At 42.8% G+C, this 21,131-nt stretch overlaps 1 protein-coding gene across 3 annotated transcripts in view; it reads right to left on the bottom strand.

Moving 5' to 3' along the window:
* thada (THADA armadillo repeat containing) overlaps window positions 1-21,131 on the bottom strand; it is a 143,449-nt gene that overhangs the window by 93,839 nt on the left and 28,479 nt on the right. For 2 of the 3 annotated variants that reach the window (XM_030747775.1, XM_030747774.1), the window contains 20 exons: window positions 21,011-21,120; window positions 20,237-20,367; window positions 19,885-20,033; window positions 19,762-19,794; window positions 19,608-19,656; window positions 19,213-19,406; window positions 17,205-17,299; window positions 16,772-16,995; window positions 15,912-16,627; window positions 15,568-15,722; window positions 15,334-15,489; window positions 15,097-15,204; window positions 14,896-15,019; window positions 13,742-13,887; window positions 13,376-13,604; window positions 13,159-13,294; window positions 12,342-12,472; window positions 11,910-12,047; window positions 11,379-11,539; window positions 688-797 (listed from right to left, as the gene is read on the bottom strand). In XM_030747775.1, the coding sequence (XP_030603635.1) occupies window positions 688-797; window positions 11,379-11,539; window positions 11,910-12,047; window positions 12,342-12,472; window positions 13,159-13,294; window positions 13,376-13,604; window positions 13,742-13,887; window positions 14,896-15,019; window positions 15,097-15,204; window positions 15,334-15,489; window positions 15,568-15,722; window positions 15,912-16,627; window positions 16,772-16,995; window positions 17,205-17,299; window positions 19,213-19,406; window positions 19,608-19,656; window positions 19,762-19,794; window positions 19,885-20,033; window positions 20,237-20,367; window positions 21,011-21,120 (3,295 nt within the window). The remainder of the gene's footprint in view (window positions 1-687; window positions 798-11,378; window positions 11,540-11,909; window positions 12,048-12,341; window positions 12,473-13,158; window positions 13,295-13,375; window positions 13,605-13,741; window positions 13,888-14,895; window positions 15,020-15,096; window positions 15,205-15,333; window positions 15,490-15,567; window positions 15,723-15,911; window positions 16,628-16,771; window positions 16,996-17,204; window positions 17,300-19,212; window positions 19,407-19,607; window positions 19,657-19,761; window positions 19,795-19,884; window positions 20,034-20,236; window positions 20,368-21,010; window positions 21,121-21,131) is intronic. The other variant, XM_030747776.1, reaches the window with a different exon arrangement.

Below are 21,131 nucleotides of genomic sequence, written 5' to 3'. Positions count from 1 at the left end.
GATTTGCAGATGGATAAAATGTTGTTTTCCAAGAAAAAGTCTGAAAATGTTATGGGTTATGTTTTTACTGATTGTGTCTGAGATTCATTAATCAAGATGATATGTTAATTATTGAGCCTTTGATCTGTCAGCTGTATTTACCAGTTCACAGCATTTGTAAACTGAAGCTGAAGAGACCAGCGTTTTCTGTTATTGCTTAATGTAAGACTTCAGGGCCTCCTTTATCATATTTTCTGTGACATATATATACGAAATGTTGATTTGTTTGTTGATATGAGTATTTAATAGCCTTAGTCCACTTTAAATGAGCTCCACCTTTATTTTAATGATATTATTATTGTACCATAGAACGTCTGGGCCTTTCTGGATAGAACTTGCATGCGCCTCCCTGCGCCTGCGAGGGCTTCCTGTGAAACACCGCCTTACTCTGTCAGAACCAGTTCGATCCTTTCACACCCAAGCCTTTCTGCTGGCCGTCCAGGGGCACCAGATTCTGAATAGATCCAATTATCCAGCCTTGATGTAATTGTGGTGTGTTATACCTGAGGAATGATACGGAGGGGACTCGCCTACTGCTAATTACAAGGCGCACGGACGCTCACTGTCATGATAGAAGCTAATGCCCGTGGCCGTCCGGCAGCATTACCTTTCAGGCCCTTTATGTTCAACGTGAACACACATACACACCTGCACAACATGTCTGTGAGGCGTACAAAGCCGACATAAGCCAGTTCAAAGGCGCCACGATGACGGGACTGCAGGAGCTGCTGACGGAAGTACAGGCCAACCCCCTCCACCTGTAACACACAGAGAGAAGAGAGGGAATCAGCAGCTGAACTGTAACAGGAGCAGCGGTGCTTTCTGCTGCAGGTGTGTGTGAGTGTGTGTTATGTTCACATAACTTTCAAGCCTCCTGCTGGAAAGAGTCAAAATGACATAACGAGTCAGAACAATTATGCGCTCCCAGTCATGCAACCTGAAGCTTTAACAATGCAGCACAGACCATGAATCAGTGCATCAGTCAAGACCGACTGAACAATGAGGAGGCAGAGTTTCCTTCACATATAACAAAGAGCATTAGCTTTTAGTCACATACTCTTATTTTTACATTTATACCCATGTATATTATTTGGATGAGTTTCAATCATAAATTGTAAGCCTGGGTCTTCTCATCTATTCATGATTGCTTCATATGTTAATATTTCGCCTTTCTTCTTCATGTTACAAAAATCAGTAAAAAGGTCTACATGGAAATGTCTTGACATGAAACATTTTATTAAAAACCTTCATTCACAAAACAACTGTTGTGTCAAGGTGGGATCTTGTGACATGGAGAAGCATCAGTTTCATCAATTACCATTTCATCTCTTGCTTATACGCCATGGTACCATATCATTAAAAACTACAGCCAGCCAACAAGTTTACGCATCAGCTTCAGTGACTGCAGCATCAGTTTGACTACAATTGTTTCGTATTTTGACTGTAGACAGTATTGCATGTAAGGTGCCATCATTTACTGAGAACAGAAGGAGAACTTTTATTGCTTCTGTCAAGGAGGTTAAATGTCTTCCATTCTTTCTTTTTTCTTTGGTTGGTTTGTTAGCAAGATCACTGAAAAAGCTATGGATGACTCTGCATTAAAAAATGAGCAGATCCGTGACTGAGTCCAATATAGGAACTTTTGGAATACATCCAAAATCCAGGAATTTTGGGATTCTTGACTGTTGTAGGACAGAACAAACTTGGCCATTTTGTGTCCTTTCAAAGTGAAATTAGAAACAGTGGTAGAAACCGTCTTGATGTTCAAGAAAATATCGTAAACTAAACCAAATCGAGACACTCAATTAATGACTGCCGTGGCATTTTCAGCCTTGAAGGAGCTGCGCAGTCTTAGACTGTCCTTGGTAGCAATATTCATCATTACTGGAGAGAGGAATCAACTGATCAGTTAAATATCAACGTGGAACTTAAAGAGCTGCTGCATGTGTGCAAGAAAAAAAATAAATTCAAAAATGATCAACTTCTTACTAACAGATTCACCTGCAGTTGGAGGTGTCCACACTGAAGCCTTGCAGAAGAAGGTCTTAATGTTTTTTTCTAGTGTCCTACTTTTATCTTTCATTGGAACAACAAAAATAAAACAGTAACGCATTTAGATGTTCTTTGTTTTCTTTGTTTTAGCGCATGAATCACTTTGTAAAGTCAAGTAATTATGTCTAAATACATGCAATAAACTCAATACAATCTCAAAACAATTACCCACCCACCATACTCCACCCCTCAAAACGACACAGTTCTGCTCATGTCTCATCACATGCAGGGACATCACGGTAAAATGAACCATTTGCCTAACCAGCATACCAGCATTAGACAAGCATTCAGTGTCTCACAGCTTCCAGCTAAAAGAAAAGCAGCATGGTATACAAAAGCTGGTTCTCTGCTACATTACCTAATCCCACTCTAGAATTTTCTTCACTTGGCAAAGCTGCAACACTGGCTACACTCTTGTTTTAGAGACACCACTTAGATTTCAGCCAGTGAGCACAGAGCTCGTCAAGCGTGAGAGCGGCATGTCAGTAGCGTGACAAGTGTGTTCAAATAAGGATGCTGAGACATCCACATAATGGCCACTGTCAGTAAAACCATCCAGTTAGTAATAGTGTTAGCAGCATTATTCTAACTATACACATACACACACAAGTCAGTGCTGTTTCTGTGGCAGAGTGTAAACTGGTGACTGTGTTGCAGGTGAGGCGGCAGGGCGAGGCGGACGCAGAGCTCCAGAGCCCTGTCATTAAGGCTGTGGTATCACCGCCACCACAGAGGCAGCCAGGCCCCGACTTAGTCAGGGGTGGCACGGAGGGCACAGGGAGGAGTGGCAAGGGCCCAAAGCACAAAGAAGAAAAAAAGAAAGAAAATACCCTGTGTGAAAAGGGGGGGGGGGGCAACAGCCCCTTAGGGGATGTAGGGTTAGACACAACATCTAAACTAACACAGACTCAGACCCACACATGAACCAGAAATATGCCAGTCACTGTAAACTTCAGTTACAAGCCCTGATGTCACTGAAGGAAGAGAAAATGATGCATGAAGATGGTTTGGTAGAGAAAAACAGCAGGAGGCTGTGATGAAACAAAAGATGCACATGCATGAAAAACGTGTGCAACATGAAAACCATACAAAGAGAATAAAGGCAGCAAAGATGGAAGGCTTAGACAGCCCGTTTCTGACCACATGACTGGTCAATAAACTCAACTGACCCTGGAGACCTAAAGTGGACTAACTTGAACACCAAAGTACGGACTGTGTAAACCACAGCCGTACCAAGCCCAATGACTTATCACACTGGTGGCCAGAGTGGACTCCTAGGACAGGCCTGACCTCACCGGGGTAAAAATGGCAGCAGCAGTCACCGTTAGATGGTCCCCGGCTGCCGGCGCCCAGACCGCTGCGGTGCTGAGCTGGGCCGAGCCGGGCCGTGGCTTCGCCTATTTAAAGCTTCCCTCTCAAAGGCTCCCGTCTGTGTAACTGTTTAAAAGCGCTAAGCAAGCTTCCTGCGTGGGGCAGGAAGGGGGGTAGGGGGGGGTGCACTGTATTTAGATGTCAACTTCCTGTTTGCAAACCTGCCCATTTTCCCAGAAAAACTTCCATGTGTGGAGAGAGAAGTTTCCCAAGTCTAATTACACGTATGGCTCGGGGCCGTGACAGTGACCCAAATAGCCAACTTCTCCCCTGATGGCCCAGGGTTAGAGAGCACTCTGGCCATGTTTGCTGCTGCTGCTGCAGCTGCAAGCATCAGGAGGAACTGTGAAGCAGTGATTTATAAATGACACAGGTAATAAAAAAAAAAAGTCATTAAGTGACATTTATGTTTTGTTTTTGGTTTTTTTTGCTATATTATTGCAAAAGAAATATATAAAAGGGTGTAACGCTGTTAGGTGTGACTGCTGAACCAAAAGCACACACTTTAGTTTTCTGCATGTTGCCACTGTCATGACCACAGACTGAACACACATTTACATTTAAGGCATTTTGAGCATTTTGGCTCCTGCAGTCTTTGTTTTTTTTTAAATCTGGAACAAGCACAGTGCACACTGCAGGAATTTGTCAGTCACACTGTGGGCCAACCTTAACACGAACCCTGTTATCCTCTATATTGCCTAGCTGAATTTAACCACGAGCATATTTCATTCTTCTCTACAATCAAATATTTCTGCAACCAGGACACACCCCCTGCTTGATTTTGAGACATGTAATTTTCTCCTCTTCCACATTTTTCTTAATCTTAGTCTTTACTACATTTGTTAGGAAGTCCCTATACCAATCTCCCACATAACTACTATACAGGACCCTAAAGGTAATAAGAGCCAGGTATGGAAGTACTTTGCATGCAAGGTTGAGAGTTGATAACTGATTTGCAAATCATGCGATCATGCTTTTCAGGGAGGACGTTCTTCCAGAGTCTTATCCTTCTCATGTTATGAAGACCTGTTACCATTCTGTCTGAGACAGCTGGCAGGTTGCTGTTGTGAAATCAGCTACAGTATGCTCCACAGGCCAAAATATCTGAAATGGATAACGTTCTATAAATGCTTACGCTAAAACGATGTAACTAATGTCATACCTTGTAGTAACTCAGCAACTATCCTAGCACTTCAGTCTGTATCCTTTCAACAAAAATATGATGTTGACATTTTCTGCACTGTTGTTGCTTCTTTTTACAGAAAAGCCATTTTTGCAATGCTCAAATATTTTTAATGAAGGAGTTTAAGTACATGGGATGATTTTTTTTTTTTTTTTTTTTTTAACCATGATATCAAATTGGGTATCAAGAATCATATCATTTTACTGGTTTTGGCACTGACTACTACATTTCTGATATCATGTCATCGCTACAGTATATATCTGACAAGATAAGGAAAAGCAGAAAGATTCAGTTTATTGAAAATTAGCGGTTTTATTCCTTTGGTAAAAAGCTCTCTGGAATCTCCTCATATCTGCTACTTTGTTAAAGTGCTGAGTCCACATTTGCGACCTCAGTGGAGTTTGCTCTGTAGATAGCCCTAAACTGAAACCACACAACCTTTGACAGGTAAAGGGGATTTTAAAGAGTATATTTTTATTCCACTGTGTGAAACTTTGAGGAGGAACTCTGATTTATTTTTAGAATTTAGACTTTCAAATAAAGCAGTGCAAAGTAAATATTATGCACTAGAGGGCAAATATAGGGAGACAATGCATTCCTAATGTGATACTAGCAGTGTGTGTATGTGTGTCTAGGGATGTGGGTGTGTTTCCCTCTTAGCTGCAGAGCAGGCCAAACAAATGGTCTGCCTGCTCTGTGTAACCAGTGCACCAACCGATCCACGCCGAGCTATGCCAAATAAACACCAAGGCTGTCAAACTCCAGCTGACCAGCTACTTTGGTGGTCTGTCAAACACACACACACACACACACACACACACACACACACACACACACACACACACACACACACACACACACACACACACACACACACACACTGCTCCACTTATTGCAAAGTTTCAAGTGTTGTAGATTTCATTTTGAATGGATAAGGATGACATTTTTGTCATCAGTGTACACTCAGTAATCCAGAGGGATATTTTTTTTTTTTTTTTGGAAAACCTAATAAAAATCTGAAATCTCTCATTTACACAAGCATTCAGACCCTCTGATGTGGCTCCAAGTTGTGGCCAGACATATCCTGTTTGATTTAATAACCTGACTGGAGGCCACCTGTGGCAAACACAATTGATTGGACACAGTTTAGAAAAGGGAAAATTGTGTGTATACAAAGTCTCACAGTTCACACTGGATGTTAATACAAAACGCAAGCCATCACATCCAGTGAATTCTCTATAGACCTCCGCGAGAAAATTGGCTATAAATCAGGATAAATGTACAAAACTATCAGTTTAGCTTTAGCTAAAGTCGCCTCTCTGGACAAAGTAAGCAAGCAGGATCTTGGTTACTGGGGAAGACGTCACTATTATAGCAAACGCACCAAAAGCACGACTATCTCAGCAGCTCTTTAATCAGAATTAAAGGTCTGAATAATGGATGGAGTTTTGGTGGAGATTAAGGCTGGGCCATTCAAGCAAAGATGAGATCACTCAAACCTGTTCAGCTATTCTGTGAAGATCGTTCTGGGGTCAAATGACTGCGCATGGCTGTGGTAGATATAACATGCCAATTTTACATTGACTTTTTCAAAGATCAGCTGTGTTGGTCTTTGACTTTGCATGTTTCTCCTTTTTGGTCTGATGGTGGGTAATGTGTTCTTCTATTTTAGCTCTCTAAGGTTGATTGGCAAACAGCTTCTAGGTTAAATTACACCCACCTCCTGGCAGCAGAGATGCATTACATACCACAAGGGAGCCATAAAAACAAGGGAAACTATTTTTAAATATATTTTAAGACACAAAATATTAAAATACCTGAAAATTATGGCTATCCCTAGCTGAGAGAGATGTTAAAATGTCAACTTTATCAATCTAAAAATACTATGAGGTACAGAGACCGATGCTGTTTCAGTACAGCCAGCCACCTTCATTGTTCCTTTACTTCTTGTAATCATCAAAAACAGAAACAGTCAAAAAGCTAAAAAAAAAAAAAAAAGTCTAAGCCTAAACTAGAAAGGAATAAAAAGAAATTACACTGTTGCCATGGTTCCATCCACTGACAAAAACAGGTACAGAGCTGCGAGCCAGGCCGACAGGGATGTCACACCGGATGCTGGTTGAGGACCACACGAGGTGTTGAGCTCACAAACGTTTTGGAAGGAGATGTGTTTTGGTCACACAAACATTACACACATGCATGTCATCGCTGCGGTAGGGCAGAATGACTTTGTACGCAAAGACTTCAGCGGGTCCAAATTTCCAAACACGATTAGAATCACCCCACTGACTGCCAGTGTTTACATACGCACTATTCATGTGCGTACACACAGAATATGGAACTGATGACAAATGAATGAAGATAAAGGGCACAAGTTCAGATTTTCCTCCTCTCTGCCTGTTCCTCAGCATGAGTTTGGTAAATCACTGGTTATGTAATAAGCCTCACTGCCATAGTTACCACACACACCAAAAATGTATAAACTTAAAACAGAATTTGTGGCTTCTTCATGGTTCCCAATTACCTTTTGGATTCCAAGGTACTAACTATGCCTCACTGCCATAGTTACCACATAGAGCAAAAATTAATATGCTTATAATAGAATTATAGTATGTATTTAGAACTGCCTTACCTCCTCATTACATAGATTCAACAAAGCACTGGAAACACTCCTCTGGGGTTTTGGTCCATGTTAATATGACAGCATCATGCAGCTGATGCAGATTTGCTGGCCACACATCAGGATACGAATCTCCTGTTCCACCACATCCCGGAGGTGCTCTATTGGGATTGAGATCTGGTGACTGTGGAGGCCATTTGAGTACAGTGAACTCTGTCATGTTCAAGAAACCAGATTGAGATGATTTGAGTTTTGTGAAGCACCCATCAGAAGATGGGTATACTCAGCTCATTAAGGGCATGGACATGGTCAGCAACAACACTCCAGTAGGCTGTGGTGTTTGAACAATGCTCAGTTGGTACTAAAGGGCCCAGAGTGTGCCAAGAATAGGAAACTGTTGCGATGCGACTATACATGTAACATCTATACATCTATGTGAAGGGGGTTCCATGAAGAGGATGTGGGATCTGTGGATTCTTTGACACCAAACATCTAGACAAACGTCAAAACAACTCATAGCTCAGTGTTCCAAAATCACATGGAAGCAACTGCCATCGCAACTACAGATTGATGAGGTACAACACAAATGCTACGGCAAGGGGGAGCCAGAACGTCAGGTCGGGGGAAGGGGGGGGGGGGGGGTATCATCATTCCCACACTCCGTAATTAGGCACAAAGCCCCAATAACAACCGGTACATTGAATGCCAGAGTAGCTGATTATATATATATATATATATATATATATATATATATATATATATATATATATATATATATATATATATATATATATATAAAAAAGGGAAAAAATATATATATATATATTTTTTTTTTTTTTTTTCTTTTTTTTTAATGTACAACTAGAACCAAAATGTGAAATCCACAAGCTGCTTTAGAACACACAGTTTGCCACAGATTGCATGTAATTGCTAGTCAACACTGCTCAAGATGTTGCAGGTAGCCTGTGGTCCAAAACAAAGAAAAACCACCCATTCAGCACATAATAGCCTCTGATCCTTCCTGCTTTCTCTCTCAGTGTAAATACACTGTCAACAAGCAAACACAAACACACACACACTCATTACCCCCTACGCAGACAAACACAGCCCATGTCTGGTACTGTTGTTATTATGGACGCTCACATGCTGAAACACTCAGACAACTATTCCTGTATGAGTTTGTGTGTGTGTGTGTGTGTGTGTGTGTGTGTGTGTGTGTGTGTGTGTGTGTGTGTGTGTGTGTGTGTAGTGCTCTCTGTCTTTTCCTGCTGGTGGTGGAAGTGATTTGGAAAGAATGCAGTGGAAAGGGAGAGGCGTCGCAGCCGTTAAACCAGCAGGGTTGGGACTCAAATGAAAGCACGATGCTAACGAGGGCGGATGCTAATTGAAGAGCCTCCTGCCGCGGGGTCTCACACACACACACACACACACACATGGACACACACACACGGACATGCACATCATTCTTTGTTACACCATGCACAGTAAATACACATAAAATTGAAAAAGCACAAACACACACACACACACACTTCTTTTGCAAGGAACTCAAACTGGGATCGCAGGGTGTAAATAGCTTTCTAGAGCCCAGATGACGCACCATCAGAGTCCACATTAGTGTCAGGCATTTGTCTGTTTTTAGATTGCCTGAGTGTCATTGTATGAAATCAGTATCTACAGAGGGGGCTGGCCTGTGCTCAACACTACACTACCATAGCTTATCTGTTATAGCTTGGTTAGCCTCGTTAGTCACCCCATATTTTTAAAATGTAAAGTATTAAGAACAGTGACAGAGCTGGGACATGGCAGCAGATGTTTGAGGACGTTCTGTCACATGTGCATCATAGGTCCTGACATACAATAAATACGCTGGAGGAAGCAGCCATTTAAAATAACCTAAGCTATTTTAAATGGCTGCTCCCTCCACTTCTTGTACTGGTTAACCACAGCAGATGGATTAAGAGGTTTATACAATTCATACTGACATGTAGGGGTGCACTGACTAATATCAGTGCTCATCTTTCACTGCATTCACAGTCTGGCTGAACATGAGGATCTTCAATCACTGTGACACTAAAAACTGAAGGCTTTGCCAAGATAACTTTCGTGGTAGGTGCTGCCCAGAGCTTTGCATACCAGCATCTACATGTTGCAGCTGTGTAGCCTTCTTTTTCTCTTCCACTTTGATTCCCTTTTCCATTCAACTCAACTTTTTAAACAAATTAGCACCTGACTGCCACCACACGGTTTCTAAGGTTTCTCAAGCGGCACCAGTAAAATCCAGTTGTTCAGGGCATCACTACTGATATGAGTCAGCAGTTTACTTTGGCCTGATAGTACTGAAAATCCAACATCAAGCACCATTTATATTTCTAAAACATTATGCCACAAGCACTTTGCAAAAAAACAACTTTCAACCTATAGTGTTCATTTTTAAGGGAAAAGTTCATATGAAATATTAATTGGCAAGAAAGCAGATGAAAAAGCTGAAACTCGCATGCTTGGTTTCCCAGACGTGCCTTAAGCCTCGTCTTAGACTATAAACTTTTGCAGTGGAGACCTTCACTCAATTTTTCTTTAAGTCTAGGACTACAATTAATCCATGTCTGAGAAATAGTGATAGTCTGTCTGACTCTTAATACTTTCCCACTTCCGAGCTTGTAGCCTGTTTCTGTCTAACTGACATTTCACATCTTTAAAATGGGTCACGAACTAAAATGGCACAAAAATGTTAGTGAGCGTGTGCACGTGATGATGATGCAACAGTCCGACTCAATGTTTCACGTAGTTTTGAACAATAATGTAGCATTATATTAACAAAGATGAATGAGATATGTGTGGCTTTGGATAAACACAGGGTCAGGTTTCTGTCTTATTTTTTTTTTTTAAGGAGACTGTTTATTAGGAAAGTACAGAATACTACCAGCTTAGTGTTTCACAGTAACTCCCAGAAAACCACTGCTAGTAATAATACCTGTGGCTATTAAGTGAACTCCAGCTCGCAATGTGTTGCTCGCCGTTTATGCTCATACTCAAGAGAGAGTGCTGAGATATATACAAGACTGCCTTCTATGACTGTGTTACACTACTGTGTGTACTGCATGTCATGTATCTTGCATGACAACGGTGAGCAAAGTAGCTGTAAGTTTGCTATACTGCACAAACACGTGATGGTCATAAAATAATTATGAACAACTAAATTACCAGACTAGCCTGAGGGGGCTTTGGAAGTATTAGTCGACCTTGTGGAGAGTATTTTTCTACATCAGACATCCTCCAGTTCATCAGTGTTAGCAGGCAATGTAACACTAGCCAACATCAGGCAGAATAGCATCAACTCAGGGTCGGATTTGATCCCGAAAACCCACTCATTCCTCCATGGATGCTCCGCTGATGTCAGTCAAATTCCAGTTTTACCAGACAGGCTTCTGACCAATGCTAGCTAACATTAGCTTGCCTGCTAACGCAGACCTTATCTTATTTTGCCACCAATGCTGGTGCTAGCGAACTGCTATCTAACCCACAGTTTGTTATGCAAAGTTTGGATTGGAGGAATATGTGTTCTGACTAGTTTCTAAGCTACTATTAGCTAGTGTTCCTCATTGCTGCTGCTAATAACAGAAAGAGGTATATTAAGGGAAATCACTCAGGAACGAGCACAAGCCTCACATCCTTTTAATTTATGTGAACACTCTACCTGGGACATACAATATAAATCACTCCACAGGGATGCAATTGAGAGGTCTCTTTTTATTGCCAATCTCTGAATGGTTTGTAATGTAACTTTGAAAATAATTAACACTTAAGAAATGTAACTAGCTTGATTAATACTTATAGCTTTGGATTGACAATCACCTGATTTTTTTCAACATCACTGACCCTGATACATAACCTGCAAACTAAAATATTATCAAAAACTTTTACCAGCCAAGAGTAACAATTTTCCTTTCATAGTTAGGACAAGCATAATGAACCTGACAGGTACTCTGAGATTATCAATCTGAGAGTCTGCTCAGCTTGTAATCTAACCACCCTCTGCTGTGCATGAGACAAACAGAGAGAGAGAAAGTGAGTGATGTATGCATTTGTGTGTTTAGTACTCCGGGGTCTCACCTGTTGCTCCGTGATGAGACCAGTGTGCGTGTGCACGTTGTCATTGGTGTAGTGCAGAGGCAGGCTCTGACACAGCTGTCCGAGCAGCATGGCCACTTCCTTCATGCTCCGCCAGCAGCACACCAGCACCATCTGGGCTGTCACCCTGTAGCCCTCACCACCTGCAGGCAGCACATTACACACGGGGGGCGGGGGGACATGGGAAAGGTTTGATCACCCACTGGTTTAGTTGTCTTATTATGTAATGCATCAAACTAAAGCCTTTGTATGCAGTAGAGAAGTCTCACAAAGTGCAGAGTTTCATTGTTTATGTTTGGTCACATCTGTTACACATTATACATAAATACACATTACACCAGGCCATTAGATTTTCCGTATCACAGTGAAATTGCATTTGTTTAGGTAATCATTACAGAATTTTCTTAGAAGGGCCCAGACTGTGCATTATGTACATTTACCACAGGAAACACTTCCCCCACCAGGAGATCACAGGTACTGCACACGTAACAGCCAAGATGCCAGAGACTTCACCTTCACCTGTTCCTGTTGACGGTGTGTGCGTGTGATCGTCCCCCTGCTGTGTGTCCAGCTCTCTGGCACTGGTGAAGAAGTCATTGGTGTCCCTGGGCTGAATCTCCTGCAGGATCTTCTGCAGGCCTGCGCACGTGTCTGTCTCAAACACACAGAAAGCATGTTGGATTTTTTTATAGCCAAGTTCAATGTCACTTTCGTGTTACCTTGTGTTTGTGCTTGTGCAACAGGGACAAAATGTTCCACAAGCCTGAACTATTCAACAAATGTGTGAACAATGTGTTTTTGCTGAAGGGCTTTCCCGGATCCCTGCTTTTCACAGTAAGTTTACTGGTTTGCATTTCAGGGTTCTTGTAATTTCAGCACCTGTTTTCCTGTTGAATTATATTGTGTATATAGTTGTACTTATACCACACAGAGAAAGTAGAAGACCTGAGTCACTGTCCATAGGGATGAGTCCTTCTGGAGAGGAGCTCTGGACTACAGGGGAAACCACGTCAGACATCCTGTAGCACACAGCAATCAGCTCTGACACCAGAAACTGCTCAGTCTGACTCAAGCTCCTAAAAACACACACATATACATGCAATACATGCAAAACATCAAACACAAGATATAAAGGTCCATACCTATGTTTTATCACATGACCAAAGAAGTGAAAACACAAAAAGAGACAACGTGACCGGCATCAGGATGAAATGTCATCTTCTTCCTCCTCACCTTAAGCCTCATGTCCTGAACTTGAAGTCAGGGAGAGTTTATTAGCTAAGCTTCAGAGTGTTAGATCCACTTCAGAGAAAGTTTCACTAGCGCCGGTTAGCAGCAGCTAACAGCGGCAAAAGTAGCAGCCCTTACAGACAGAAAAGTTCAGGATATCCTCAACAACTCGCCTCAGTATCGCTGTCATCGCACAGAAGTGAGCTTCACTGACTCAACGACTCATATTAGACTCCTTTCATAAGTTTTACAGCCACCTCCAGAGTAAATAGACGTGGACACATATTGACAGCTGAGGTAAACAGTGGATTGACAGCCTACACTCACTACAGATGAACAGCAGCCAGAGTTGTTTGTCCTACAGCAGCCACCGTAGCTAGGATTATGCACTTGAATTTAGAGTGGTAAGAAAAGAATCCAATTGACTGCAATCTGTAATCTACAACATCTAGTGGTGAGATTTAACACACTGCAACTTTAAAAGAGGGAATGGCTGATTTGAGTGTTGTCTTGTTGCGATTCATGCGCTCACTCTGTGTTTAGATGCTGCAGGACGGCAGTGATGCAGTGGGCTCTGCCGTAGAGAGGACAGGAAGCAGCTGCCTGCAACAGAGAAGCCTCTGCCCTCGACACCTCCGACTGCAGGCAGCGCAGCAAGAACTGAATCACTGAGGACAGAAAGCAACACATTTTAATACATGGAATACAGACACAAAATTCTGAGGGTGGCCTTTAGATGTAGATCGCACCTGCCAGAGTGTTGAGCTCCAAAATGAGCGTATCAGAAGCCTTGGCTGGTAGGCAGGGAGGCTGGAAGTCGAAGCCTTGTTCCTGAGCACAGTGCAGTAAAGCCTGGATCAGGTGTGGCTGGTGGAGCAGCAGGTTGAGCAGGTGGGCAGCTGTAACACTGTCAAAAGGTTTGGTGCTTGTACTAAGGTCCAGAGCAGCCTGAAGAATGGAGTGCATCCTCTCAGGCACCTGGAAACACAGAGGCCAGAGTTCAATGTCTGCACTAAACAAAAATAATTACTAAATCAAAGAAAACAAACAGTAATTGAAATTACATAACAGAAGCTTTTATTCAGGTGAGTGCCAAAGTTTGGTCTCATATTAACCTGAAGTCCAACAGCTGAAGGAGGGAGCTGCTGTATTAACGATGAGGCAAGCTGCTTGACTTCCAGGAAATTGCTGGCGACACAGTAGAGGACGTTCTGAGCGTATGCAGAGGTCACAACTTCGCCGAGGGCAAAAACATCAGGCCCTGAGAAACACAGAGAGGTAGAGGTGAGAAAACACAGGAGTGGACAGTTGGTGACAAGAGGCAGCGTATACAGCTGGCACAGCTGGAGCATCAGGCTGGCATCAAAATAAAGAGGATGGCCAGTGCCAAACAGGCTGCTGGCTCAGGCACATACATGCATGCATTATGCCAAGAATCACTGTTACGGTGTCCTTGAAAACAGCTCTGGACTCCAAACTGCTTTGAGTATGTGAGAATCCGACACCATGTTCTGAAGCAACACTTATGCACATCCTTTCTGACCAGAAGACAACCTTTCTGTTTCACTGCCTAAAAAAGTAGATTAAAAGTTGAACTTAAAGGAGCCTTATTCTGCTTTTCATTCATTTCTCTCATATTTATACTGTTACAATGATGGACGCCCATAATAAACATGGCCACAGTTTCAAATGAGGTCAATGCATGAGAAAGTAATCTCCATGAATCACAAGCCCATGCTTCAGCCTGCTCTAAGCACTCCTTTTCAGACATTTTTTTTTCTCCAGTCTTGGCTCTGTGTGATACCACTGAGTCTCTATATGGTCCTCTCAGGCACACAGTTCACTCTCTAAGCACAGCATCCACTTTCTGTCTGTCTGTAAAGAAGGCTGAGTTAAAGGGAAGATGAGCTGGTTTCAGACAGAGGTGCACCACAGTCCAGTATCAGAATAATAAGGCTTATTTTTGAACTGTGAATCATGCAAAGCTATACTAGTAGGGTCCTTGAATAAAAATATGGAGCAGGAAAAGAGCAAGACAATTTTCTTTTAAAATAATGACTACCATGGAAGTCAACTGATGAGTTACTAAAATGTTTTCAAAATTTATGTATACATAGTCTTTGGCCATTGTACTAACATTTTCCCTTTTTTGAGATTAAAATCCCGGTAATCCATGTTGTACGATACAATATATTTACATATCAGTGATGTTTTGTTAAGTGTAGTTAGCAATTTAGTCAAAACTGCAAGCAGTGAGCAGCAGATGTACCAGTGCTGAAGGTGAAGAGCTGACCCAGCAGACCCAGCAGGTGGAGAGACATGAGGCATTTAGAGAAGGAGGCTCCGGGGAGCAGAACCTCCAGCAGCCTCTCACACAGCCAGTGCAGGAACTCCTGCAATGAAGCAAATACCATGAAAAAGACTTTAACTAAATTTATCAACACAAATTTAGGGACGACTGAGTGTATACCTTGTACTGATGTAGAGTCTGTTGGTCTCTGTCTCCCTCCTCCTGGTCTTTCCTCTGGGTCAGCCTCTTTTGCAGCAGCTGAGTGCTGTCCTTCACTCTGCAGAGCAACTGTGTAGCAGAAGATTCAAAGAGTCATTCAGGTGCTGATTTTGATGTTTTCCTCCATAAGAACCCACAAGCTGCTATGTTCAGTATAAAACATCAAACAGTGAATACAGAGTCAGGTGAAAGGCTCACCTTCTTTAGCAGGCTGACGGTTTGCTGTCTGATTCCCGGTGACTGGCTGTTAAGATTGGGCAGGAGGAAGTAGCAGATCAGGTCCATTTCCTGTGAGGTCAGAACCTCGGTGCTGCGGTGACTCTCACACACCAAGCCCAAAGCATCCATCCTCACCTGAGCAGTGAGACATGAATGTATAAAAACAGAAAAATATTTACAGGACTTTTACATGCTTTGAGGATACAGACATACTTGATCATGTTTGTGTATCAGAGCTTGTTGGAGCAGGGACAGCGGCACCAGTCCTCCCCACAGACCGCCCTCTGAGGACGGTAGTACTCCCTGGGCCCTGGCTGCCCGTAGGCACGTCATCAGCGCACCCAGAGCTCCCCTGCTGCCTGCAGGACCTATTCAGAACAGCAAAATAGTAGATAATTCTTCATTATTAGTTGTGACTGTGACAGCATATACTCTTTGACGGCATTCATAACACTTTGACAAGTTGAGGGACATTAATATGCATCTGACAAATAAGAGGTAAGTGAAAGTAATTGTAAATGTATGGTGTATATAAGGCTTTGCATGTGTGTCTTTACCTGTGGGTGATGTGTCCTGCAGGGCCTGCACCATGTGTGCCAGACTGGATGGGCTACAGCGAAGCAGCTTGGGCAGAAAATAGTCCAGGATGTACGTCGTTTGGTTCACCCTGGATCGGCACAACACATGCAGCAGAGGAGTTACCCACGTCTGGTGCCAGCACTCCATCCAAGTCTCTGTCTCTCCTGCTGCAGCACCAGCCTCACTCGCCAGCTGTGCCTTGTGGCTGACAAACAGCCTTTCCAGCAGGTCACTGGCATAAGGAGCCAAGGTCTGGTCACCCATCAAACCCAGGAGACATGAAGGCAGTTGAGGTTGGATGTCAAGCAGGTACCCTGCCCCGTAGAGCTCCACCAGGCAGCCCAAGGAGCCGTACTTCCCCCTCATATGCCACTCAAGCCTTAGTAGATTATGAGTCAGGTCTGTGATGTAAGGATCCTTAGACATTTCAGAGACAGATGGGTTGGTGTGCTGATGGATGAGGAGGAGGTTGCGGAACAGGGAGCGGGTTTGGTGGCGGACACCATCCAGCGGATGCTCCCAGTGGGAATAGATGTGCTCCAGCAGGTGTTGCTGTAGCTCAGAGCCTCCACTCAGGGACTGCTGGAGGCTGGGAGGACACAACTGTGTCTGCCCCTGCAGGCAGTCCAGGGCAGCACCACTCCACAGGGTCAGCACCCGAGCCACCACCATGGCTGTGCTCGACTCCTTTATACTGTTGTACAGAGAGAAAAAAAAAAAAAAACTTGAAATGGCTGTTAAATATAAAAGTTGCAAACTGCACCACAACACATTATACTTTATCACAATCTAAAAAACATACATTCAGGATACAGATAGGGTATCAGAGCAGAGGTACCTAACATCTAGATCCAGCAGCGTGTTTGGGACCAGTAGCAGCAGCTGTTCCCACTGTGGTCCTGGTAGGGCAGCCTTCCAACTCAACATAGCAAGGGCACCGTGACACAGATACAGAGAGACACCCGGTGGGCATCCACTGGCACACAGACCCTCACACCTCTGCTTGAGCCACTGAGGGGCCGAATCCAAATCTTGCACTGACCTACGCAGCAAACTGCACACCTACAAGTATAAAAAGGTCCCATTGAAGTCCATTATGATTTACTGAGTCTCTAATAATCAGGTCATATAGCAGCTAAATATGGATTTTACTGTACAAATCACTGTGAGGTACTTAAGTTTAGCTTTGCACATGAATAAACAATACAATTTTGGTCTATCAGTGTAATACGGTAGACATACATTGATAGAAGTTAGTCCATTTCACTCACCACTGAAGCAACATTGTCTCCAGAGCCCATAACAGACCTGATCAATAACACAACAGCCATGCCAGCTGTACTCTGCACAGACTGGATGAACTCCTCTAAAGATGCAGAGAGGAACAGAAGAGTAAAATCAGTGAAGGAAAAAAAAAGCTCCATGGCTATATTCATTTCATGTTGATTATTTTCAAGCTTCCTATAAATGTTACTCATCCTAAAAAAACATGTACTCCTCCAACATCACCAAGGAAAATGTTTGTGAACCTTATTTCACCTGAAAATATGAACGTGCTGAAATGACTGGAAACAAAACTCATTAACGAAGTTTATAATATAAGCAACTTTATCACCCACGTTTCTATGTTGGGCCGTTCTATTTGGAAACTGAATACTTTTCATTGGGTTTTATAAAATCCAACTGAAGAAACAAGTTCACATTTTAAAAATAAAAAAAAAAGCAGATGATGATGAATTTAACAGTATGTCTCCCATTAATCACTGAGAGTCACTCTCTATTTCTTATACAGTAAGTGGTATTGTTGTGATAGTGGAGTGTCTAACTGATTGCAAAATCAGAGACCAGCTTCATATTTTTCACCCACAGGTCAGTAAATCAGAGCTCTTTGGGCTCCCTGTATAATTTTCACAGGCCTGGGGGAAAAAAAGTGGAATTTTAATTACTTTAAGTATAGCTGGCTGGCTTATCCATAGTTATAATGCAGCATACCTTACTATTTAAATTCTATAATAATAATCTTAATACACAAAACAATTTGTAACTAAAGCTTTAAACATATGTAGTGCAGTCGACCCTGTAGCCTCATGCATGCTGTTGCTACAGAGGGTAGAGGAGGTGGCTGCTGTCAGCCTGCAGATAAGTTTACAGCCATCAGGCAGCCCTGAAGAACCAGACTAGGCTAGAAGTCTGTCTTTATACAGACAGCTTTTATTTTATCCAGCTCTTTAGGGTATGGAAAATAAATCAGAGGTGGATGGAAGCAGGTGAAAAATCCCTTTTAATAAACATTTCAGTTTTTTGAACAGGTGGATTAACTCTTTGCCTGCAAAGCGTCAATCCACCTGGTAACACTGTCTCAGCCAATCCATCGCGCGCGTGCACACGTGTGTGTGTGTGTGTGTGTGTGTGTCAGGGAAGAGAGGCTAGCTTTGCCATAAACTATAACAGTGATGACATCTTCACTGCTGTTCCGTTATCTTTGTAGAGAAAAACAGAGGCTGCTTGAGCTGAATGTTACATAATCCAGCAATGTTTTTTATTTGTACGCATGCCCCTGAATACACACACACACACACACACACACACACACACACACACACACACACACACACACACACACACACACACACACACACACACACACCTTCTTACATTGCTCTGAATTCCTCTAATAACACCCTCTTTATGTCAGTACTACTTTCCCTTTGAAAAGACTTCCCACTGAGAGTTCACTTCAGCCAGTTTGCATCACAGCTGAACTTATTTCAGGGATTGGTGGAAACATTATCAGCATTGTAAGCGGATTAATCAACTCGGTCAATAAACTTACCCAAAATACTTTTATTAGTGGCCCTGGGTCATTGGTTATATCAAATCCTGACAATATCATGGGGAAAAGTTGCCATATTGAATGAGGGAGAGGAGGCACATGGTCACTGGATTATGTGTGGTCAAAGCTAGAAGGCACAACTGATGTCGGTGAGATGATGTTATGGAAGACAATTATCAAAACTTTCAAATATTCTGAATTGATGTGCTAAAAAAAAAAAAAAAACGTTTTGAGTTGACATGACTGTGTTCTAAATATTAGAAGGGTCTCGGTGTCCTGCATCTCCCCTGAAATCGACATCTCTGACACACAGAGAATGGCTTTCTCTAATACTTCTGTGAAAAAGCGTTAGAGTCAGTGACTGCTAAGGACAGCTGCTTGTTTTCCAGTGAAACAGTGGATGTGCATCCATTTCCTTCCATCTTTTTAGCTCCTAACTTTCTTACCATCAGTGAGGATGTGTACGTAGCAGCCCAGTAGGTTGCTCAGTGTGTCCTCCAGCTTGCAGGAATCCTGTTGAACCTGCAAAGCCACGCTTATGGTGTCCTGAGACCTCTGGACCACCAGCATGGAGGTCTTTACCGCACCTAGACAGGACTGCATCAGCTGAGCCTGGGCAATGTGACGGCCCACGAGATCACTTGGAGAACAGCAGAGGGCGACAAAGGCACACAATTTAATGAAAAGATGAGGATTTCTTCATACACAGGATGTAAACCTACGTGTTATTAACATCATTGAACACCAAGTGGACTCCAATCAATGAAAGAGACAGCAGGTGTTTTTGAGCAGCTCTGACATGTAATGCGTAGAAAGAAGGAATAATAGTATGCCTCCATACCTGTTTTGTTGTAAGTATTCACTCAGTACCCTGTGAAGGAACTCCAGTACTACACACAGAAGAAGAGGACTCAATGAGATCGAGGCAGAAAACAGAAGCTTTCCTCAAAATTATACATTAACTTAAAGAAGGTTAAAGTAAGGTGGACACTAACCTTCATGTAGTAGTTTGCTAATGCACCTCTCACCTGTAGATGAACAATGTTGCCATGATTGGTGGAACTGTGACTAGTTTCATATTGGTAGTCATCGCACAAAGAGCAAAAGTAACCACTCACCGAGCGGGAAGCCATCCAGACAGGCAGTGATGGTGTCTACGATGTGGGGATACTGATCTGAAGACAGGCTGGACAGACACTCAGACAAGCCAGCAGACAAGCAGCTCACAGTCTGCTCCTGAAGCCAGGCTGGTACTGAACCTAAGGCACTGAGAAGTGCAACACAGACAAGTTATTTATCTGAGAGCTTTAGAGCTTGCTGGGAGCAAACAAACACACAGGTGAGAGCTAAATTAGCCACTTGTAAAGACTTTTTAGCTTCTCCCTTAAAAGCACAAACAAACAGCTTTTCAGAAGTTAAGCTCAGGCTTGTCCAAGAATAGAAATAAAACAATATGATGGATATGTGTACCTTGCAACAGCTCTTCGCAGGGGGTTCTTGGCCTGCAGGGAGGTGTAGACCACAGCTAGGGTGTGTAGACAAGCATCTAAAAGGACTCCGGCCTGCTGCTTTTCACTCAGTGCTTCTAGCTGGGACCCTGCCTGATGAAGTAAAAAAAAAACACTAAAACCACTGACAGGAAAAGTGAACAATGTTCATCATCTCATTTACAGAGGTACCTGTCAAAGGGTGGGATATACCAGGCAGTGAATGAACACATGGTTGTTGGAAGCGATGTCTCGAAAGCAGTAATGTGGGCATAAGGATCTGAGAGACTGACAGAAGTCTAAGTGTGCTGGCTAGAAGCGAGTCAGAGCATCACCAAAATAACAAGTTTCTTGAGGTGTTCTTGAAGTGCAATGGTTAGTGCCCACAGCCAGTGAATCTGCAACAGGGTCATGGTACTTAAGGCTCATTGAGCAAAAGCTGGTTCCGGTGGTTCAAATCCACAAAAGAGCTACCCTAGTTCAAACTGCCAGATACAGAGGTTTCAGATCATACATTGATCTCCCACCTATGAAAAGACTGAAACAATCTGCTGCTCACATTTTTATTGCTAAAACCACAGAGGGCATCAGATTCAATGTGTCGATGTTTTGGCAGCACAAAGGCAGCTGACAGAATATCAAACAGGTGTTTTTAATGCTGTGGTAGATTCAAGTACATTATACAATAATAATATTTAATCTATCCTAGCCTCTCTATATACGGACTACAAAATACTCTGCTCTATACTAAACACACCTTTTTAACCAGCTGGATCTGCTGCACCGGCTCTGTCATCTCCAGACAAGACTGCAGGGTCTGGGCAACCTGCCTGACTCCATCTTCTCCATCATCAACCGAGAGGGATGCTGGGAGCAGG

Source organism: Archocentrus centrarchus, chromosome 15 (genome assembly GCF_007364275.1).
Source record: "Archocentrus centrarchus isolate MPI-CPG fArcCen1 chromosome 15, fArcCen1, whole genome shotgun sequence".
Taxonomy (NCBI): Eukaryota; Metazoa; Chordata; class Actinopteri; order Cichliformes; family Cichlidae; genus Archocentrus; species Archocentrus centrarchus.
The sequence above is the reverse complement of the archived record's forward strand: the minus strand, read 5'-3'. Positions and strand labels throughout refer to the sequence as shown.